This window comes from Pleurodeles waltl, chromosome 5 (assembly GCF_031143425.1).
Source record: "Pleurodeles waltl isolate 20211129_DDA chromosome 5, aPleWal1.hap1.20221129, whole genome shotgun sequence".
In the NCBI taxonomy this organism is placed as follows: Eukaryota; Metazoa; Chordata; class Amphibia; order Caudata; family Salamandridae; genus Pleurodeles; species Pleurodeles waltl.
The window spans coordinates 1847397827-1847422175 of NC_090444.1; the positions used below are offsets into that span (position 1 = coordinate 1847397827).

Genomic DNA, 24349 nt, shown 5'->3' on the forward strand with positions numbered 1-24349 from the left:
GATTTTAATATATTACAATGGTTCCACTAATTTCCTTTTGTCTTTGCATTCTTCCGGGAGGGCTGGAGGGTGTGACTATCATGAATTAATATGTATTAGTGTGTGTGTGTTGTAGTGGGTGAGGGTGGGGGTGGGGGTGTGTGTGTCCCTGTTTTTTCCCTCCCCCTACCCTGTGTCGTAGGTGCAGTACTCACCGTGGTCTTCGCCGCCGGCGTTCGTGCTCCTGGTAGAGGAGCAGGAAGACTATCGCAGAGAGAATTTGGAGTTCCGGCTCCATGGTGTCCTAGTTCCTCGTGGGGTGTGTAGAGGTGAGCGTTTTCCCTTCCAATTTCTGTTTCTGCCGTGTTTTTATCTGCGGTGAATCCGCCCCGTAAAAGGTGGCGGATTGGCCAGTTGTGATACTGTGGGCGGTACTTTGTCTTCCACCTGTCTGTTGGCGGTGACCGCCACGCTGTTTGTTTGTTCCGCCGTGGCGGTCGGAGTGTTAAAGTGGCTGTCTTTGACGGCGGTTTCCGCCACGGTCGTAATTGCAAATTTTTTTCTGCCGGCCTGTTGGTGGGTATAGGATTACCTTTGATGCACTGGGTGAGGTGCACGAGGGCCAAAGAATGTGTTCCAGTCATGAAACTGAGGGCCTTGTACTCCATATAGGTATGTCAGTGATACAAGAAATAAAGCAGTCTCGTCCTTTTCAGGGGAGATAGATATAAATGGAGCCAGCTGTGTCTATTCGCCTCTCAGAGAGTCCTTGCTGCCACCTTTCACTACTATTCATTGCACACTGCCACTTTGCCAAATGTAATTGTTTTTATTTTCTCTGTGAAAAGCTTGTAAAACTTGTTGCCATTAATCTGGGTACACTTTTTTTAATACAAAGTCTTTCTTTTGTGTTTAGAGGTGATTTTGTTTGCATCAAAAAAGTCTTTCTCTTGTGCTTACTTTAGCAGTCATTTTGCCAAGAACAGTTTATTCCTTTTGGGGGATTATATATAATTGGAGGCAGCTGTGCATTCATGGGCACACCAGCATAATGTATTCAAAGGGGGCGTTCTCTCATTAGAAGTCCCGTAAAAATGGCAAGGTGAAATTTAGAAGCTTTCGCTGTGCCATTTTTAGCGTCATTTTTATGCTCCTCCTTTTACAATGGACCTCATTGCCCCCTCATTTTTGGCGCTATTTATGCAAAGAACCACAATAGTATCAAACGTTTTGACTCTTTTGTCCTAATGTGTTCCATGGTGCGCCGTATTGTAAATATGTTGCACACATGGTGTCGTTAGGGGGCGCAATGGGGCGCAAGAAAAGTGGCACATCATCTATGATGCACCACTTTCCTGTAAAAATGGCCCTCAGCTTTATTATCTGCACTTCTGTGTGTTTTATACATAGTTATAGTGCCTTCCTAGAGTTTATATGATGGTTACTATTAGAAATGGGGTTTCTGGTTGGCTAGGGTATGCACCTCAGCCAGGCAGAACCTACCCACTCTAGTCAGGGCAAGGGAGTAACACGTCCCAGATAACCCCTGCTCAACCCCTTGGTAGCTTGGCACGAGCAGTCAGGCCTATCCCAGAGGCAATGTGTAAAGCGTTTGCACAACACACACAATACACGTGACGCAAAATGTACACTACAAAGTAAACACAACACTGAGCTATGTAAAAATAATCTGTATTGCACAAAACATAATTAGACCAACATTACATGTAAGTAATACCCTGCTACCTTAGCAGTTGTCAGAATGTCACACAAGTTACTAATACTCTGCAAGAATATGCAGTTGTCACATTAGAACACGTAAGTACTGAGGATCCTGCAACCTAAGCAGTAGTCAGAAATTACAATAAGAATTATATGCACTTGTCATGAACAATTCCTAAATACCCATAAAAGGAACATTAGAGAATACATCACAAGTCATAAAGATACATATCAGCTAGACCTGCCCAAAAGGAACAGTAGCACATATATGTAAGGTCACCAAAGCAGGTAGGAACCCTATAAACCCCCCCAAGGTCTATATTAGGCTCCTGGAGCCAATATCACTGGAAAGGTACCTGTTTGGGACGACGAGGCACTCCCTGTGCCTAAAAGAGGAGCATAGGGGGCCCCTGGCGCTCCTGTGCGCAAAGCGGGGGCCACGCAGTGCTCCAGGGGGGAGAGGGGCGGCCAGCGCCCTCTCCTCGCAATAAACGGGCCCCTCCGGGGATCCGCGCCTTAGGTGGGGCCTACCTTGGCCCTCTCACACCCTGTCCACGGGGTGGAGGCCAGGCGAGACCCAATTAACTGCGGGCGAAGGGGAAGGGACCTCTGTCGAGGTCTCCCTTCCGGGGAAGCCAGGTATGCAAAATTAATGTGAAAAAAGGAGCGTCCTGCTCCTACGGCAGCGACCGGGGAAGGGGGCACTTCCCTCACCTTCCCCGAGTCCTGCGATCTAGAGATTCCAGACCTCTGACCTCTGCGGAGGCCTGAGAAGGCACTCGCCCGCACCCGACGTGGTGCGCGAGTGCCCTGTAGTGTTCCCGGGCCGCCGCAGTGATCTTAGAAGGATCGGCGGTGACTGGTGCCCCGGGGGCGATCCTGGGGGCGGACCGTGCCCCGGGGGAGCCCACAGGAGCACGCTTGCTACGGTTGGGTTTTCCTTGTGCCCCGGGGGCACTGAGATGAGCGCGGACCTCGCGCTAAAGAGAATTCAAAAGCCCGGCTGCGGCTGTGATTTTAGGGCTCCAAATAAAGCGCTTTTCACACCTCTAAGGCCACATCTGCAGCCTGGGCTGCGGCGGTGATTTTTCCTCAGCGATAAAAAGAGCGCCTTTTGGAAAGTGCTTCGGTCACAGTTGTAGAGAGTGGGTGCAGGGGTCAGGGGCCACAGCACCCTGCCCCTGGGAGCAAGCCAGACAAGAAGGAGCACAGGGCTGGTGGGCCCAGCTACAGGCCAGCACAAGGGGTGCAGGTGGTGGCAGTTCCTCCTAGTGACCAGGCAGGTCACAGGTCAGCACAGCAGCAGCAGTCCAAGGTGGTTTCCTGGTGAGTCCATTCATCAGCGTTCTGTGTCCAGTTTCAAGTTCCAAGAATGTTCAAATTGTGGGGAAAATTTCCCTGTACTTATACTGGGTTTACAGTGTGTTTTACAATGGTAGGGAGAGGAGGTTCCAGCCAGTTACAACTGGTTCTGGGAGTGCCCCCTCTCTCCTTTCAGCACAGGCTCCAAACATCAGTGGGGGGTTAACAACCCTATTTTGTGAGGCCAGGGCACAGCCTTTACAAATGCAGGTGTGCCCCACCTCTCCCTTCTCTCAGCCCAGGAAGGCTTTACAATATGTAGATGCACCTCTGTGACACCTCCACCCTCCCTGTGTTCAGGCTGTATGAGAAGTATGCACAAAGCCCCAACTGTCAGTCTGCCCAGACGTGGATTGGAGGCAAGCTGCAAAAGTCATAAGCACAGATAAATGCGCACTTCCTAGAAGTGGCATTTCTGTGATAGTAATAAAAAATACACCTACTCCAGTAAGCAGTATTTCTCAACACTATCGCAACCATACCAAACATGCCTACGCTACCCCTCATAAATCAGACAATACCCCTTACACAGAAGGCAGGGCATTTCCAATGCAATCCTATGAGGAGGCAGCACTCACAGCAGTGAGACACCAAGTTAGGCTGTTTGTCACTACCAGGACAGGCCACGCAACATGGCACATGGCCTTCCTTCTACATACATGGCACCCTGCCCAAAGGGATAGCTAGGGTGTACCTTAGGGGTGACTTACTTGTAATAAAATGGGAGTTCTGGGCCTGGCAAGTAAATTTAAATGCCAGGTCCCTGTGGCAGGAAACTGCGCACACAGGCTCTGTGCTAGCAGGCCTTAGATAGGTTTGACCGGCTACTTTAGTAGGTGGCGCAAGCAGCGCTGCAGGCTCACTAGTAGCATTTAATTAACAGGCCCTGGGTATAGGGATACCACTTTACAAGGGACTTATAGGTAAATTAAATATGCCAATTAGGTATAATCCAATCATACCAAATTTGTAAGGGAGAGCACATGCACTTTACCACTGGTTAGCAGTGAAAAAGTGCTCAGAGTCAAAACGTCAGCCAACAAAGGTCAGAAAAATAAGGAGGCAAAAAGCAAAAAGTCGGGGGAATGACCCTGTGAAAGGGCCAGGTCCAACAGTAACCAAATGCATAATCCCTTTACCAGTGGCGGTTCCTCCTTTATGGCAGACAAGCATTGCCCCTCTGCCTAAAATGCCCCACAAGGATGAAAAAAAAATGGTAATAAATTAAAGGGCTGAAAAATAAAATGGTAATAAATTAAATGTATTACCATTTTATTTTTCATCCTCCCGTCCTGAACCGAGTGTCAGGACTGGGTGGGGCCAGTGCTGCTGAGTGGCAGCAGTGAGCTGTGCATAGTTTAAAGTGCACATGTCTTTCTGGCTGGCTGTCTTGGGATGCGCATTTTAAACTTCTCTAACCTTAAGACTTAAGACTGCTGGGTTAATGAAACCACAGGCCTCCAGTGCTCTTAAGACCACTGAGAGAGGCCGCTCCCTCCAACTCTGGAGCGTCTCTTATGCTGGTTACCAGCATGAAAGCAGCCCCAGGATTACTTAAGCAAATTTGCCGGGAGCCCAAGGAGACCGGAGCAAGGACGTCAGACATCGTGCAGCAAGCAAGGTAAGTGTTTTTTTTCTTTTTATTTACACACACCACTCACCTTGCATGCATGCACGCACAACCACCACATTTGCCTGCTCCCACTCTGCCTGCATGCCAGCCGCCACTGCTCTTTACCTTGGTAGACCTACAGATGGCCCTTACCCGATTGCTGTATCTCACTCCTTATTATCCAGTATTGGATCTTTCATAAAATCACATGCTTGAATCATCCCAGTCGTCGAAGTGCGAGTCCCACAGTCTCCTAAAAAGCAGAAAGTAAACATTTTCCATAGGCTATAATGCTAGCACACTCAAACATATAGCCTATCCATGTCCTTTTGTAAAAAAGAACCAAACTTGACTTATGACCAATCAGGTGCCAGCACCCTCTGGAATATTTCCCAAAGAGGGTCATTCCCTCAGATTTTCTACCACACGTCGTGTGAAGGGAGTCTCCCTGAGCTCTGCTCAGTTTTTTCCTCTCAAAACAACTCTTTTCTTCAGAAGATGTCTGATACTTCCAGTAAAGGCCTTATTCGCCCTTGTAAGACCTGTGGCAACAACAGGCTACATGTGGGTGATCCACATAAGGACTGGTTATATTGCCTGCATCCTGTACATCAGGTAAAAGACTGCAAGATATGCAGCACCCTCTCTGCTAAGACCCTTAGAGACATAGAAGGAAGACTGTTAATTTGGTTACAGGCTAAATCCTGTACTTCTGGTGAGGAGAGTGATCCAGGAAAGCCTTATGAAAGGAAAGGTCCAGATCTGCTGACCTGGGGCAGGCTGAGGAATGCAGGAAACACCACAAAGACGCACCATAAAGAGGGTGCCAAGACCTTACAAGGCTCAACTTCCCCCGAGCCATCCTTTTGTCGTCGCAGGAAGTAATCCCACCACCGATCTTCATCAGAACCTTCCACTTCTAGAAAGGTTTCCCTTAAATTCAAGTCGATGACAACACTACCGTCGACGAAAGTGACAACGACGATGGTTACCACAGCTATCATCTCCACTGTCTCGTCGACAAGACTGTTGTCGACTACAACTACGTCTGTTTTAAAGGCTCCAATTCCTTCAGGCCGAGTCCCTGATAACGTACAGCCATTGTCGGTGCCGTCGACGGAATCTACTCCAGAAAAGACTGTTGTTTAAGGGTTCGTCAACAAGGGCATCGTTGTCAGAGTCATTTCGCTCTGAGAGTGCCGACGGCAAGGGCACTGTCATCGACACCATTGTCGATGAGAGCACCGCCGACGATGTCACCGTCGACGAGACCGTCGTCGCGACAAAACCCTCGATGACACCAACACCGTCGACGAGGCCATTGTCATCAGCTACGTCGATAACAACATCATCGTCGACAATACCATCATCGACGATGCCACTAGTTCCTGTCAGTCAAGACAGCGTGATCCCCATTTCTTCTGGATCTCCTGACCTTCAAGCCACAGTGAAGATTACAACACTGTCTAGATCTACTGTTTATCCTGCAAATACATCACCTGGTAAGGTAACAACATTACTTCCTAGTCACCTGCTAGACTGGGAGGAGTCGGAGGATGAAGGGCCGTTTGGTGTTGCACACAGGCCATCCCAATTGCATGTCAAATATCAGGAGGATGATGATGAGGATGAATACGAGCAAGAGTATCAGTCTTATTATACACATCATAGATGTTAATATGACCCATTACATCAGCCAAGAGACACTGTGCAAATGCCTGCCTCCTTAATTCAAGACCTGCAATTTCCTCTCCTGCTACAACAAGCAGTATACCTCTGTCTCCAGCAACTCCCAGGCTTACACCTAAGTCACAAATAGCCACCCCTCCCAGAGAGAACGTTTCCTCTTCAGAGGATGAAAGGGAAGAAGGAGAGATTTCAACTCCTCAACATCCTAACGATGAATGGGACGAATATTTAGCTCCTACACCTTCGCCACAACTCCTCATCCATCAGATTCTCCACCGCAGGATATAGGAGGTTTTCATAACTTAATGGACAGAGATGCCACACGGTTTCATTTACCAACATCTGTCTCGCACTCAGAATACTTCCTCCATGACTTTAAACAGACAAGAAAGTCGGTGAGAGCAATCCCAATCATAGACTTTATTTGGAGGGAAGGTATTAAAATTATAGAGAATCCAGCTACAGGTTCCACCAGTTCCACAGAAGCTGGATAAAAAGTACAAGGCTACACAGGACTACCCTGCATGTTTGACAGGGCACCCAAAACCAGATTCTTTCATTTCCCAGGTTGCCCAAATACATTCCAAGAATCCGTCAATGCCTGTATCTACTGCACCAGATAAGGAAGGTAGACGCCTGGACAACGTGGGCAAGAGATGCTCGTCCATGTTGGAAAACAACCTGAGGCACATAAAATACTGCAGGAGGGAGAACGTACTTCAGAAGAGATCAACTGAGCATTAGATATAGCCCCCACGGGCTCCTGGCAGCGGGAGCAGCGGTATTGCGCCGCCTAGGGTAGTTAAAAGCAACCTCTGTCAGGCCTGAGGTCCAGTCCAGGATATTAGACATGCCCTATGATGGCGAAACTCTCTTCGGCAAGCATATAGATGACGCCTTACAGGCCATCAAGATGGACACGGACACTGCTCGTTCTCTGGGTACCCTATAGTACAAGAAGCAGCCCTTTCAGGGGAGCCAGAGGTAAGGGTTTCTCTTCGTTTCGTGGTTCCTACCATAGGCAGTACCAACAGCCAAATTACAGACCGGCCTATCAACAGTCTTATTGTTAGAAATGGGGTCTTTGGTTGGCAGTCAGGATACCCCCTGTCCAAGCAATGACCCTCACTCTAGTCAGGGTAAAGGAGAATCACCCTCAGTTAACCCCCACTCACCCCCTTGTTAGCTTGGCACAAGCAGGCAGGCTTAACTTCAGAGTCTAGTTGTAAAGTATTTGTATCAACACACACAGTAACTCAGTGAAAACACTACAAAATGAAACGACACAGGTTTAGAAAAATAGGTAATACTTATCTAAACAAAACAGGACCAAAACAACAAAAATCCACCATACACAAGTCAAGTGAATTAAAATGCAAAAAGAGTCTTAAATCCTTAGAAAACAGTGCTAACACTGTTAGCGTGAAAAAGTACCTGGGTTGCATCAAAATAACACCGCACGGGCAAGTGTGCGTCAGAAAAGGCCAGCAATGCGAGACCGTACGTCGTTCCTTCTCCCGTCGGGTCGATGTGCGTCGTTTTTCCTCTCTGCAGGAGAGCGATGCATCGATCTGGACAGGCACCTTGGGTCCGGTCAGGCTTTGTGTAATTTTTCCGCCCCCAGTGAGGTTTGCGTTGAAAATCCTGCCACACGGTATCAGAAAAACCGTGCTATGTGGGTTGCGACTTTACCAGCCTCCGTCAGCGGGTGTTGCGCATTGTTTCTTCAGCCATGTGTGTCGATCTTCCAGCCGCGATGCAGGTGGGGCATTGATTTCAGCTGCGAGGCCGGCGGCACATCGTTTCTCAGCCGTGTCTAGGAAGGTGCGTCAAAAATTTCCCTGCATGGCGGTCTATGCGTTGATTTTCAGTCTTGGTCAGCCAGCTTCACCTTTTAAGGCCCCAGGATCTGGATAGGGCACCATTTTGCAGGGCAGGAGTCTCAGCAGAGAGCCCAGTTGCTGGAAGGGGAAGTCTTTGATGGCCCTGAGACTTCAACAACAGGAGGCAAGCTAAGAACAAGCCTTTGGAGATTTCTTCACAAGCAGGAATGCACAACAAAGTCCAGTCTTTGTCCCCTTGCACAGGCAGAAGCAGCAACTGCAGGATAGCTCCAAAAAGCACAGTCACGGGCACAGCCCTTTCAGGTCTAAGTGACTGCTCCTCCCCTCCCTTCTAGCACAGATGGCTCATCGGGATATGCAGGCTACACCCCAGCTTCCTTTGTGTTACTGTCTAGAGAGAGGTGCAAACAGCCCAACTGTCAAACTAACCTAGACAGGGAATCGACAAATAGGCAGAGTCACAGAATGGTTTAAGCAAGAAAATGCCTACTTTCTAAAAGTGGCATTTTCAAACACACAAATCTCAAAACCAACTTTACCAAAAGATATATTTTTAAATTGTGAGTTCAGAGAACCCAAACTCCACATGTGTATCTGCTCCCAAAGGGAATTTACATTTTAATCATATTTGAAGGCAGCCCCCATGTTAACCTATGAGAGAGATAAGCCTTGCAACAGTGAAAACCGAATTTGGCAGTAGATCACTGTCAGGGCATATAAAACACATTAGTATATGTCCTAACTTAAACATACACTGCACCCTGCCCATGACCTAGGGCCTACCTTAGGGGTGTCTTACATGTAAGAATAGGGAAGGTTTAGACCTGGAAAGGTAGTACACTTGCCAAGTTGAATTGGCTGTTTAAAACTGCACACGCAGGCACTGCAGTGGCAGGTCTGAGACATGATTACAGGGCTACTAATGTGGGTGGCACAACCAGTGCTGCAGGCTTACTAGTAGCATTTGATTTACAGGCCCTGGGCACCTCTAGTGCACTTTACTAGGGACTTACTAGTAAATCAACTATGCCAATCACGGATAAACCAATTAACCATACAATTTACACAGAGAGCATATGCACTTTAGCACTGGTTAGCCGTGGTAAAGTGCCCAGAGTCCTAAAGCCAACAACAACAGGTCAGAAAAAATAGGAGGAAGGAGGCAAAAAGATTGGGGATGACCCTGCAAAAAGGGCCAGGTGCAACACTTATAGACAACCATCTACGACCACCTACATCAGACAAGGTGGATGAAGGACACAGAACTCACAATCCCGGGATCAACGTCGTAAGCAATGATCCTCTTCGGGCACAGGTTACGCTTCCATGTTTCCCACAATTCCATCAAGTCAGAGCGAACATCTCAAACTATCTACAGAATTGGGAAAACATAACATAGGACAGATGGGTGCTGGATATAGTGGCTCACAGTCATATGCTGGAATTAGTACAGAAACCACCACACCACCATTCTGGGAAATGGCATCCGCTTCATCTTCACTTGCCCCAGCAGGAAGCACTCCTAATGCTAATGCTCTCTAAGGGTGTGACAGAAGAGGTCCCTGCACATCATAGGGGACTCTAGTTCTATTTCCGGTTCTTTCTCATAAGGAAAAAGTCGGGAGAATAGAGACCAATCCTAGACCTCAGACAATTGAACAAGTTTCTAAGAAAATGTCTGTAGAGCCCCTACTCCCTTTCAATGTAGCCCTTACAGCATGTTACTGGTGGATACAGTAGCTACCTGTTGATTCCTCACAGTTCCACCCGCCTCCCCGTTGCCTGTTTGGTCATACCAAGACTTCTTTTATTATAAATGTATATACATTTTTGGTGTTTTCATGTAAACAAATATTGTGGTTTATATTTGAATTTGGATTGGTATATATTGTTCTTGTGAAGTCGGTACTCACCTGTTCGCCTCGAAGGCACGTTAAAAAAATGGTGAAACTGACATCAGCACGCCAGCGAGGACTTCTTATTGCCACGATGATGTCAGACGGAGTCGCGTGCAGAGCCGTGCAATTGTGACATTCTCGTCGACGTGAAGAGCTAGGAAGAACATTTCCGTTGAATGCTGGCACATTGGGAGAATTCATAAGGTGAGTAACTATATCCACCAGAAAAAGCGTTACCGAAGGTAAGTAACTTGTTCTTTTTGGCTATTTGGGGCAGTTCGCACTTAGGCCCTATAACGTTTTGTCCACATAAGCTACCCATGCCAAATTTGCATCCTTTTTTCCAACATCCTAGGGATTCTAGAGGTACCCAGAGTTTGTGGGTTCCTCTGAAGCAGACCAAGAAATTAGCCAAAATACAGCGCAAATTTTGTTTTTCCCCTGAAAATGGCATCAACAAAGGGTTTGCAGTGCTAAAATCACCATCTTCCCAGCTTTCAGGAACAGGCAGACGTGAATCAGAAAACCACATTTTTCAACACAATTTTAGCATTTTACTGGAACATACCCCATTTTTACTTTTTTTTTGTGCTTTTAGCCTCGTGCCAGAAGTGCATTACAAGCAGTCTGTGGCAGAGAAATGGAATAAATACAATAAATAACTCCATCCAGGGCTCTCTGGGAGACAGGAGTGTGACCTGAAGACCTCAAGTCATAAATATGCCAAAGATAACCCTGCACACAAGTAAGTTGGAGCTCTATCTTTCTTACAGACAATAAGAAATAAATCTGTTCTCTCAGCTCTCCTCTCCCTTCACTGCCTCTGTATGTGATTTCGTCTCTCAAAGGCAATAATGGTTCCAGTAATTTATCATGGCTAGTTATGCTCGTTTTATTTCTTTTGCAGACTAATGATGTGATATGTCATATTAAATGTAATCTGCAGCTCAAATAAACGTGTACCTTTTATCACTGAAACTGCTGGATACTGGATGGGTGAGGCAATGTGTGTTTGTTTGAATAAGTGTTTGCAGGGCTTGACTGAGTGGCTGAGAAAATGTGGGTGTCTGTGTATAAGAGTTGTGTGAATGGCAGTGGATGAGTAAATGGGTAGGTGACCAAAGGCAGTGAGTGAGTAGGTGATTGGAAATACGTGGGTAGTGAGGCTCACTCACAAGGTGCAATTCCATCTTGTATTTGTGCCCCACCACTACTTTCAGTCACCAGCCACCACTGTCCTTCCAGTTAGTGACAGAAATGGGTATGAAACCAATGCTGGATCCCAGAGAGCTAAAATTTTCTAAAAAAGTAGACAAAATTCTGAATTCAGCAAGGGGTCATTTGTGTAGATCCTATAGGGTTTTCATTCAGAAAATAACAGCTGAAATGAAAAAATATTGAAATTGAGCTGGAAAAAACAGCTATTTTTCTCCACATTTCACTCTGTAACTTTTTCCTGCGATGTCAGATTTGTGAAAGCAATATTCTGGTTGCGGGGATATATAGGGCTTGTAGGTTTATCAAGAACCCTAGGTACCCAAAGCCAATAAATGAGCTGCACCTTGCAATGGGTTTTCATTCTATACCTGGTATACAGCAATTCATTTGGTGAAATGTAAAGAGTGAAAAATAGGTATCAAGAAAACCTTTGTATTTCCAAAATGGGCACACGATAAGGTGTTGAGAAGCAGTGGTTATTTGCACATCTCTGAATTCTGGGGTCCCCATAATAGCATGTGAATTACAGGGCATTTCTCAAATAGATGTCTTTTTTACTCACTGCCTTACATTTGGAAGGAAAAAGTGTAGAGAAAGACAAGGGGCAAGAACACTTGTTCTGCTATTCTGTGTTCCCCCAAGTCTCCCGATACAACTGGTACCTCACTTGCGTGGGTAGGCCTAATGCCAACGACAGGAAACGCAACATGGACACATCACATTTTTACATTGAAAACTGATGTGTTTTTTGATAAGTGCCTAGCTTTGGATTTTGATCTCTAGCTCAGCCGGCACCTAGGGAAACCTACCGAACCTGTGTTTTTTTTAAAACTAGACACCTAGAGTAATCCAAGATGGGGTGACTTGTGGGGCTCTCACCAGGTTCTGCTACCCAGAATCATTTGCAAACCTCAAACTTCGGCCCAAAAAACACTTTTTCCTCATATTTCTGTGACAGAAAGTTCTGGAATCTGAGAGGAGCACAAATTTCCTTCCACCCAGCGTTCCCCCAAGTCTCCCGATAAAAATGGTACCTCACTTGTGTGGGTAGGCCTAGTGCCCACGACAGGAAATGCCCCAAAATACAACGTGGACACACCACATTTTCCCAAAGAAAACTGGTGTGTTTTTTGGAAAGTGCCTAGCTGCGGATTTTGGCCTCTAGCTCAGTCGGCTCCTAAGGAAACCTACCAAACCTGTGCATTTTTCAAAACTAGACACCTAGGGGAATCCAAGATGGGGTGACTTGTGGGACTCTCACCAGGTTCTGTTACCCAGAATCCTTTGCAAACCTCAAAATCTGTCTAAAAAAACACTTTTTCCTCACATGTCGGTGACAGAAAGTTCTGGAATCTGAGAGGAGCCACAAATTTCCTTCCACCCTGTACTCCCTTAAGTCTCCTGATAAAAATGGCACCTCACTTGTGTGGGTAGGCCTAGTGCTCGCGACAGGAAATGCCCCAAAACACAACATGGACACATCACATTTTCCCAAAGAAAACAGAGCTGTGTTTGCAAAGTGCCAAGCTGTGGGTTTTGGCCTCTAGCTCAGCTGGCACCTAGGGAAACTTACCAAACCTGTGCATTTTTTAAAACTAGACACGTAGGGGAATCTAAGATGGGGTGACTTGTGGGGCTCTCACCAGGTTCTGTTACCCAGAATCCTTTGCAAACCTCAAAATCTGGCCAAAAAACACTTTCCTCTCATTTTGGTGACAGAAAGTTGTGGAATCTGAGAGGAGCCACAAATTTCCTTCCACCCTGCGCTCCCTAATGTCTTCCGATAAAAATGGCACCTCACTTGTGTGGGTAGGCCTAGTGCTCGCGACAGGAAATGCCCCAAAACACAACATGGACACATCACATTTTCCCAAAGAAAACAGAGCTGTGTTTGCAAAGTGCCAAGCTGTTCGTTTTGGCCTCTAGCTCAGCTGGCACCTAGGGAAACTTACCAAACCTGTGCATTTTTTAAAACTAGACGCGTAGGGGAATCTAAGATGGGGTGACTTGTGGGGCTCTCACCAGGTTCTGTTACCCAGAATCCTTTGCAAACCTCCAAATCTGGCCAAAAAAACACTTTCCTCTCATTTTGGTGACAGAAAGTTGTGGAATCTGAGAGGAGCCACAAATTTCCTTCCACCCTGCTCTCCCTAATGTCTTCCGATAAAAATGGCACCTCACTTGTGTGGGTAGGCCTAGTGCTCGCTACAGGAAATGTCCTAGAACACAACATGGACACATCACATTTTCCCAAAGAAAACAGAGCTGTTTTTCCTAAGTGCCAAGCTGTGGGTTTTGGCCTCTAGCTCAGCTGGCACCTAGGCAAACTTACCAAACCTCTACATTTTTGAAACCTAGACACCTAGGGGAATCCAGGATGGGGTGACTTGTGGGGCTCTCACCAGGTTCTGTTACCCAGAATCCTTTGCAAACCTCAAAATTTGGCCGAAAAAACACTTTTTCCTCACATGTCGGTGACAGAAAGTTCTGGAATCTGAGAGGAGCCACAAATTTCCTTCCACCCTGTACTCCCTTAAGTCTCCGGATAAAAATGGCACCTCACTTGTGTGGGTAGGCCTAGTGCTCGCAACAGGAAATGCCCCAAAACACAACATGGACACATCACATTTTCCCAAAGAAAACAGAGCTGTTTTTGCAAAGTGCCAAGCTGTGGGTTTTGGTCTCTAGCTCAGCTGGCACCTAGGGAAACCTACCAAACCTGTGCATTTTTGAAAACTAGACACCTAGGGGAATCCAGGATGGGGTGACTTGTGGGGCTCTCACCAGGTTCTGTTACCCAGAATCCTTTGCAAACCTCCAAATCTGGCCAAAAAAACACTTTCCTCTCATTTTGGTGACAGAAAGTTGTGGAATCTGAGAGGAGCCACAAATTTCCTTCCACCCTGCTCTCCCTAATGTCTTCCGATAAAAATGGCACCTCACTTGTGTGGGTAGGCCTAGTGCTCGCTACAGGAAATGTCCTAGAACACAACATGGACACATCACATTTTCCCAAAGAAAACAGAGCTGTGTTTGCAAAGTGCCAAGCTGTTCGTTTTGGCCTCTAGCTCAGCTGGCACCTAGGGAAACTTACCAAACCTGTGCATTTTTTAAAACTAGACGCGTAGGGGAATCTAAGATGGGGTGACTTGTGGGGCTCTCACCAGGTTCTGTTACCCAGAATCCTTTGCAAACCTCCAAATCTGGCCAAAAAAACACTTTCCTCTCATTTTGGTGACAGAAAGTTGTGGAATCTGAGAGGAGCCACAAATTTCCTTCCACCCTGCTCTCCCTAATGTCTTCCGATAAAAATGGCACCTCACTTGTGTGGGTAGGCCTAGTGCTCGCTACAGGAAATGTCCTAGAACACAACATGGACACATCACATTTTCCCAAAGAAAACAGAGCTGTTTTTCCTAAGTGCCAAGCTGTGGGTTTTGGCCTCTAGCTCAGCTGGCACCTAGGCAAACTTACCAAACCTCTACATTTTTGAAACCTAGACACCTAGGGGAATCCAGGATGGGGTGACTTGTGGGGCTCTCACCAGGTTCTGTTACCCAGAATCCTTTGCAAACCTCAAAATTTGGCCGAAAAAACACTTTTTCCTCACATGTCGGTGACAGAAAGTTCTGGAATCTGAGAGGAGCCACAAATTTCCTTCCACCCTGTACTCCCTTAAGTCTCCGGATAAAAATGGCACCTCACTTGTGTGGGTAGGCCTAGTGCTCGCAACAGGAAATGCCCCAAAACACAACATGGACACATCACATTTTCCCAAAGAAAACAGAGCTGTTTTTGCAAAGTGCCAAGCTGTGGGTTTTGGTCTCTAGCTCAGCTGGCACCTAGGGAAACCTACCAAACCTGTGCATTTTTGAAAACTAGACACCTAGGGGAATCCAGGATGGGGTGACTTGTGGGGCTCTCAAGGTTCTGTTACCCAGAATCCTTTGCAAACCTCAAACATTTGCCAAAGAAACACTTTTTCCTCACATGTCGGTGACAGAAAGTTCTGCAATCTGAGAGGAGGCACAAATTTCCTTCCACCCAGCATTCCCCCAAGTCCCCTGATAAAAATGGTACCTCACTTGTGTAGGTAGGCCTAGTGCCCGCGAAAGGAAATGCACGCATTGCGACACTCTGTAAATGAGGCACAGGGATTTCTGCTGCGTTGGGCCACATTAACGTAAAAAATAATGAAATTAATGTGGCACAAGGTGGCACTAGGGGACTATAAATATGCCCCTCAATTTGCCACAATGCGTACTGGATGATGGGAAGATTAAAGAGTGGATGCCTGGGGACAGGCACAAGGGGACAAGAGACCAAGTACAAAAACTTTACTTTGGAAGAGGAACAATGCAAAGCATGAGAGCTTGCATTCAGAGTGTATATGTCATGCACAACTCACAATCATTGATTACTCTCATATAAGTTATGTGGCAGAAGGTGTACTGACCACCCGTAATCCTCAAACTGACAGGTGACTGGTCTTGCTCCTACAAGGACGATCATCCCAACTGGAGCACCTTCCATGGGAACCGTCTCCTACTAGCTGGATGATCAGACTCACACTGCTAAGATGGAGCGTTACAAGGTCCAGTTTTTCCAAGGCCCACCATAACATGTAGACTCCAGTCTGACATTCACAACTACTCCCAACTGCATCCATTCATTGTCTGCTCCAATTGTAAAACTATACTTAGAGGCAAGTTGCTTGTAGTCGGAAGATCTATCTGATGATTTCTTCACTTTTTTTTAAGTGTCCATCTTACTGTTGTGTGGACTTGGGATGAAAATAGGGTTGTTAAGCAGTGTTCATGATACTAAAAGACATTTTAAAACATGGATGTTGTAGGTTAATATTAGTACCGGCTATGCAATGCTCCTACTAATCACACAGCCCCATGTCAACTGCTTGTTTCTGTCCCAGAGTAGTCACCCTATGCTGGGATTGTTTGTTCAAAGAAATGATTGCTCTGCAGTTGTAACCCAACGTATGACACATGCAACCTATTTGAAAGGCACATTAATATTCTACGTTTTTTTCACATTCGAGAGCAATGGCTTACCACTGCTTTGAAGGCTATGAGAAACATTAAAATGCCAAAGTCTTTCATCATGTTTACATGCAGTTTTGCATAAGCGCATTATTATCTAAACAATCCCAATTGTCCTGCAAATGACTGTGGGAACCATTTGTCTCCAGCATGCCAAAGATGCTTTTCGTTCCAGGCTACATAACACTTGAGCCAACTTTAACCAAGGCTGCCATTTTTAGTGCATTGTGAAGCTGCTGAGAGGAGTACTTGGCTGACCGCTGTTCCATTGGTTGAGCCTGTGGCATGATTTTCTATCTCTTTATCATCCATCCGAGTGCTCAGACTTTGCCTCTGTACTACTGGAGCTCGCCGAGTCCTCAGAGTTCTGCAGCACCGGCTGGAGGTTGCCGTTTTCAGTGATGTCCATCAACTCCTGCTCTACCTCCTTAGAGGTCTTCTTCTGGCAGCCCTGGCATGTGTTACTGGGGCTCTCACATAAACTGATGCAGAGGTTGATGATCAGCGCCAGCCACGCCATGCCGAAGAGGATCCAGAGAGCAACCACATTTCTGTACCAGGACGGATAGACTATACTTGGGTTCATTCCTGTAAAAAAAAAAAAAAGCACAGATGTTCATAGTCAGGTTTAACAGTGCATTAGAAGGCTGGATTCATTGTAACATTTATTTTTTTTTATTTTTTTTATTTTTGCATTTAAAAAACAAACACCATCAAACAGCACAAAGCAGCGTTCACATACAGGGTACATATAACAGATTCTGCTGGGAGGTCCCACAGAAAGCGCAAGCTTGTCCGAGTTGTCAAAATAATCACCAGGAGAAACCTATCCCAAACATGAGCATCTCCATTCAGTATGGTAGGTGAACGTGAAAAACAAAAAACAGCAGAGGGGGGAAGCACCCACAGAAAGAGGGGCCCCCACACTATAGCATATAAAGTACAACCGCCACAGCTGGAAACTTAAGCAGAGGCACAAAAGGCTAGTCTTCTCTCTGTGCACGAGCTGCAAGAAAAGCTATTAAGGGTGCCCATTTATCCCTCAGACGGGAACCCTCCGGCATCAACTCCCAGTATACTGCCAGCTGCTCCAGACAGTACGCAGCATCTCTCAGCTAATCATCACAGCGAGGTATCCGCTTCCATCCCCAACTCATCACCCTGGGATTAGCCAGTAGCAGCAGCAATCCCACCAGCCGCCTGGACACCCACGGGATCTCCTCCACATCACCTAGAAGCGCCATCACAGGAGTGCGCAGCAACGCAAGCCCAGTCATCTCATCAATTGCATGTAACACCTCAGACCAGTAACCATGCAGCGCCCCGCAGTCCCACGCCAAATGCAGAAAATCCACCTCCAAGGCTGAGCATCCGCTCTAAGCCCCATTTTCTTCAGTCGACTAGGCGTATAATACAGCCAGTGCAGAAAATTAAAATGGATTAGGCGCAATCTAATTAGGGGAGAGCTTCCGCATCTGAGCACAACAATAGCGCCATTACTTCCCTGAGATGGGCGCGCCCAAGTTCTCCTCCCAGAGTACCCTGGCCTTAGAATCAGCCAGGGGCTTTGTGGTCTGCAAGCAAGCATACAGGCTCGTAAAGAGACGGCGAACGGTCGCACAGCACAGAGAAGGCTCCACTAAAAAGCAGGAGTATCGCGCCCGCATCAAGGCCCGGATCCTGAAAAAGAGCACGCAATATAACGATTTGTCGTCATGCGCTCCCAGCGCATCCTCCAAGGAGATAATCGTTCCGGCCGAGAACCAAGACTCCAAAGTAACCATGTCTAACTCCCAGAGGCGCTCAGATATCTGGCCATCCTCCAGTGGGGGGAGGCCTACCGCAACGCGCACCGGCACCGAAGACGCAGTACCTCGCGCACTCCTGCCCACTTCGGCAAATAGGTCCAAGCCCATGCCAAGCACATCCACATTCCGTCGACGGGCCCTGAGAAGTCCTCCAAGTACCCCTTCCAGTCTGTCCAGCCAAACTAGGCCACTTTCTGCTGCCAAGTGCGGCAAATAACATATGGGATTCAGCCATAAATGTATAAAATGGGCCTGCGCGCAGTAATAATAAAGCTCCAGATCCGGGGCCGCAAGCCTTCCCTGCTCGAACGGTAGAGTCAGAGTCCCCCATGCAATTCTGGGCTGTCCCCCCGCCGACACAAGGGTCACAAGCAAGGACCGCAGCCGCCTGAAGAAGCCTGTCATAAGCATCCTAGCGAGTGCCCCTAGCAATCGAAAAGGGAGCCGAGAGCATCCTGTTAATTCTCAAGCGAGCAGTCGGCTGGGAATACAAAAAATTAATCAGTTGAATAAATCTAATGCTAAGACCCACTCTGGCCAGCAGGGCGAACATATATGACCAATCCAGCAAATCAAACGCCTTTGCGGCGTCCAGGAAGACTGCCGCCGCGCTAACATCAGTCTCGATCGTACTAGAAATCGCAAAAAAGGTACGCAAGATATACAGTGTCGAATGCCCAGACACAAAGCCAGACTGGTCCGGTAATACCAAGGATGCAAGTAAAGGCTGAAGGTCCTTCACAATGAGCTTTACCAAGATCTTGTTATCAATGTTTATTAGCGAGAGTGACCGATACGAATCGCAGCTACCAGGGTCCTTCCCAGGTTTCAGAATCATCACTATAAGAGCCTCCCATAGCGAAGCCGGGAGGACACCTCTCTCAAGTGCTTCAGCGCAGATCTCAAGAAGGTGCGGCACCAGAACATCTGCATATTCATTATAGAAGGCCGATCTCAAGCCATGGGTTCATTGTAACATTAAATTATCAGAGTTTTATTATTCCCATCTATACACACAAGGACTTTAGTTCAGGAGATGCAGGCTGCTCCATTCAAATATGTGTTTCTTCTTAAAAACAGGCTTCAGATAAAAGGGGAGAGCAGAGAGTGAATGGTAACTACATTATGGCTTATCCCCTGGGATTTCTCTTTGGATGTCGCATAGCCGTTTTTCAGTCTGATTTCTCGACCGCAGTCAACCTAGAGCCCACCAGCCATCTGTACTCTGCTATGCCCAATAATAAAATGAGCCCACTTGAGATGTTGGTCTGTGTGGTACCAAACCATAGCTGTGCAGCTGCTAGCCACTCCCACACATTCCATTCCTTTATTTTAACAAGACTGACTGTGAAAATATTCACCTGGATACTTCCAGCTCTAGTTGGTCCTGGCATGAATGTGGAAGTGGCACACATTCAAATTGTGTCCTGGCTTCCTGCCAGGGCCTACCAGTTTTGAATACTTACCTACACTCAGTATCCAGTGCCACATATTTTTCTTCCAATAACTTCTAAGCTCTTGAACCTAAGGACAAGGCTGACTTCCCAGAAAAGCCTGCGTTGATGATGCTCTTGGCTGGTAAGCCTAGTATCACAGATAATCCATGCTGCTGTGCCATGCCTGAAAAATACTTGCTAGCTTTTGTGGAGAACAAACATGCTTCTCCTGACTTTGAGGACAAATTTCAGGCCCAGATGACTGAGGTGTGCATGGAGTTTAACTTATCAAGAGATCCCACCCACAATTAGATGGCAGCCAGCACACCTTCTGGAAGTACCAATTTTTTAATTCATGTGCCTACAAGGACTCAAAGTTCACCTCTATGTCAGGCCTTTCTATACCACATTCAGGGGGTTATTCCAACTTTGGAGGAGGTGGTAATCCGTCCCAAATGTGACGGATTTACCACCAGCCGTATTACGAGTTCCATAGGATATAATGGACTCGTAATACGGCTGGTGGTATATCCGTCACTTTACCGTCACTTTTGGGACGGATTACCACTTCCTCCAAAGTTGGAATAACCCCCTAAATGTCTCTATGCAACAATGGCAAACATGTTTTATTTTTGGACAGTGTTTACATGGCACAGAATGCTTAAATATGATGTAGAACATGGTATTGGGAAACTCAGTAACCTTATTTCTCTCGTAGGGGATTTCCATGTATAGTCATAAGCACTGAATAGTTCCGCACGCCTGCGGGGATCCCGGTGCACTGTTCTGAAGTGTCTTCTTAAGTGTAGATGTTCGTCTTTCTTGAGGAAGGCCTGCAGTCACTTAAGAATGTCAATGTGCAGCCTAGAGGAAAGGCTACAAAGGCCAAATTGTTCATTCTTTTGGTTGAAAAAAAGGGTACTGTAGTATAGATATACATTAAAAAACATGTATATTCTAGAGATGAAGTAGAAAAAGTCTTTCACAAACCTTTTTACAACTTTTAAATAAGGATGAAACAATGCAGGGCAGTGTAGCCCGTAGGCTGCCATTATACAGAATGTAAATAGAGCTGTGCCTTTAAGAAGAGAAAGACTTCCTGTATCCCATCATGCATAGCAAAAGGCAGTTGCCTCAGTTCTTTTTTCGGGCTCCTTCTGACAGGACCCTGAAGCATTGAGCTCCACCTATTTATAGGTTTTTTGACTAAAATTCAACACAAATCCTTTGGATTTCATTTTCACTCGATGTTTTTCAACCAGAGTGAATGTTTTCTGTCTTTTTTTGTCAAATTCTGACAGAAATTTAAGGCTTTTTTCCACCAACTTGCCTTCACTTTTTGATAAGTGCCCTAGTTGTGGCAGGAAGAAGGCCAAAACAGACCCACATCAAGTCTGTATTATTTGCCTGCCATCATCTCATAAACCTGATGCCTGTGACATTTGTAAAACCTTCTCCAGGCGCACCCTTCGTGACAGGGAGAAAATTTGTCTTCAAGCAAAGGAGGACAGTAGACGGAGGGCACAATCCACCACAGAGCGAGGAGAAGGTCAGTCTTCCACCTGGGCTCTGACTTTGTCCTCTGGAGCAGCTTCCAGATCTGCTAAAAAATGTCACAGGTCCCCGATGATATCAAGAGCATCGACGTCGAGACAAGGAACAGCACCGACATGCTCGCCGTCGAGAACCAGCTCACCATCGAGGAAGAGACATCGCTCGCCGTTGAGAGCGTTATCATCGACGAGACGGCGCAGACATTCGCTGTCGAGGAGTTCCCTGTCGAGGTCACCGTCGACGCGAAGGGGAAGATCGACGTCGAGAGACAGTGCTAGCCGTCGGAGACGATCAACGTCATCCCACCGACATCGAGGCAGATCGCCGTCGAGGGGCTCCCAACGGCGAGAGGAGTCAACGACGAGAGGTACACGTCGGCATCGTACTTTGACGTTGAGAAGCTTGTCGGCGTCAAGAAGGCATTCAAAGGGACCAAGGAGAGTCTATATCACCTCTGATTCTCTTGACACCTTCTCCTCAGCCATCTCCTTTATCACCGACACCTCTGGCACCTACAGCTCCTCCGCCGGTACCTCTTTCTGAGGCCGCCCCGGTGACTCCTGCAGAATCCACAAGACAATCGTCTTTCTCGAGATGTTCCTCTACGTCTAGACACCGTCATCGGCATGACTCGGATCACAGGTCTCCTCGCTCCCACCATAGGTACTCCTCTTCATCTACAAGAGATTACTCTCCGATGTTATTGGACTCCCGGTCTCCGAGAGTTTCGCCCATAGATGAAGTGAATACTTTTCAGGAGGTATTAATTTGCGGTGCTACCATGCTGAACATCCCCCTGGCAGTACCCACTCCAACAACTTCTGTCATATTTGAGACATTACACCAGCGATCTTCGGCTAGGCCATTACTACCGCTGGTCCCAGGGTTACTTGAACCGGCAATAGACATTTTCCTTACACCGTCCACAACCAAGACTGCTCCTTCAAGACTCATAAAGAAATACCGTCCTCCTGAGCAGGACCCTTTATTTCTGAGAGCGGATCCAGTGCCCGATTCGGTGGTAATCGTGGCTGCTAAAAAGCTACATTCAACCTCTCCGTTTTCCTCCTCTCCACCAGACAAGGAGAGTAGAAAGATTGATGCCGCAGGCCGCAAAGTTTGCTCAACATCAGCCATCACCATGAAAGCGGCTAGTGCCACTGCCCTTTTGGGCAGGTATGATCACGCCCTTTGGGATTCTATGCTACAATTTGCCGATTACCTTCCCAAAGACAAAAAGGAGGATTTCTTGGATATTGTAAACAAAGGCACCATGGTCTCCAACCAGGTGATTAGCACGGCTGCGGACTCCTCCATATTATCTGCTCATAGTTATTGTTATGGCATATCCTTAAGAAGACATTCCTGGCTACGCCTTATTTCACTCAAGCCAGAATCGCAACAGAGGATACAGAACCTTCCTTTTTCAGGTTCCACTTTGTTTGGGTCTCATGCTGACGATGTCTAGGATGAAGACGGAATTAGACACTCGTAAGGCAGTGGGCATTGAGAAGCCAAGAGAACAGCGGAAAACTTTCCGTCCCTACCACTGTAGATTTTTCATTCAGAGGCTTCAAACTCCGCAGTGGGTGCCGCCTAGATCCCAGCACCTGCAACACCAGAGACCTTTTTCGACCCAGCGAAAACAAACAAGGGGTCGCTCCACACCACAAGCCGCCCAAACAGGACGTCAAACATCAGCGTCTAAACCCTGAATCCTTACTTCCCCCTCTTCCGTTACCCACTCCGGTAGGGGGAAGTATTTCGCATCATCTGGAAGAGTGGCAACGCATAACATCAGACGCCTGGGTTGTGAATATTGTACAGAATGGCTATTGTCTCAGGTTCATAAACCCTCCGCCTTCTATTCCACCCAAACCGGTGAAATACCATCTCAACGTTCTCAAAGTAGAGGTCAGAACCCTATTACAAAAGAAGGCGATAGAACCTGTTCCTATGAACCAGCAAGGAAAGGGAATCTACTTGAGATACTTCCTGGTATAAAATAAAAGACAAGCACGAGTTTCCACCCATTCTCGATCTAAGAATAGCCAACAAATGGATTTGCAAAGAAAAATTCAGAATGCTATTCTTACACCAAATCTATCCACAACTTCATCAAGGCGATTGGCTCTGTTCAATAGATCTCCGCGACGCTTACTTCCACATTCCCATGGTCAAAAAACATCGGAAGTTCTTAAGATTTCTCGTCGGACAAAGCCATTACCAATATACAGTGCTACCCTTCGGCCTCAACTCAGCACCGAGGACGTTTTCCAAATGCATGGTGGTGGTGGCAGCCCATTTAAGGAAACATTGGATCTTCGTCTATCCCTACCTAGACGATTGGCTCATAAAAGCATCCACATACCAAGAGGCCCAATGGCATTTCAATTGGACCTACCAACTACTCTAGAGACTGGGCCTTCAGGTCAATCTCTCCAAGTCCACGACTTCACCTGTACAGAGGTTGCACTACTTAGGTGCCATCATTGACACCTCTCAAGCAAAGGTGTTTTTCTTCGGAGGAACGACGTTTATCAATCCTTCAGAAATGCCAGCTACTCGAGAAAATCCCTCAGACCACTGCAAGGACGGTATCCTCTCACCTGGGGTCGATGGCGTCTTGCATCTATCTCACTCCCAACGCTCGCCTCCATATGAGACCTTTACAGGAGTGCCTAGAAAACCATTGGAATCAACTAGTAGACGATTGGGAGGACAGCATCCTTCTTTCTCCCCATGCCATTCAATCCCTCAAGTGGAGGTGGTGTTCTCCGAGCAATCTCCTGAAAGGGATGCCATTCCACCAACAGCCTCCCACTCAGACGATAGTCACGGATGCATCGCTGCTCGGATCGGGAAGCGGATATTGGATCACCTTCAGATTCCAGGCTCTTGGTCGCAGAGGGAAAGACTATATCACATCAATCTCCTAGAGTTACGTGCAGTCCATCTTGCGCTCAAGGCATTCCTCCCCGCATTGACTACGAAAACTCTGCTTCTCCAAACAGACAACATGGCCACCATGTATTACTTGAACAAACAAGGGGGCACCAGATCCAGAACTCTGTCTACGGAGGCCCAAACAATTTGGCACTGGCTTCTAGCCAGGAACTTAACAATAGTAGCAACTCACCTTCCGGGCATACAGAATGTCCAAGCGGATG

The 24349-nt window shown here is 46.9% G+C and overlaps 1 protein-coding gene across 1 annotated transcript in view; it reads right to left on the minus strand.

Annotated features, from left to right (window-relative positions):
* Positions 1-1655: 1655 nt before the first annotated feature.
* KCNK17 (potassium two pore domain channel subfamily K member 17) overlaps positions 1656-24349 on the minus strand; it is a 288304-nt gene continuing 265610 nt past the window's right edge. Inside the window, exon 5 of the mRNA XM_069236331.1 lies at positions 1656-16969. Within this exon, the coding sequence (XP_069092432.1) occupies positions 16686-16969 (284 nt within the window). The 3' untranslated portion in view covers positions 1656-16685. The remainder of the gene's footprint in view (positions 16970-24349) is intronic.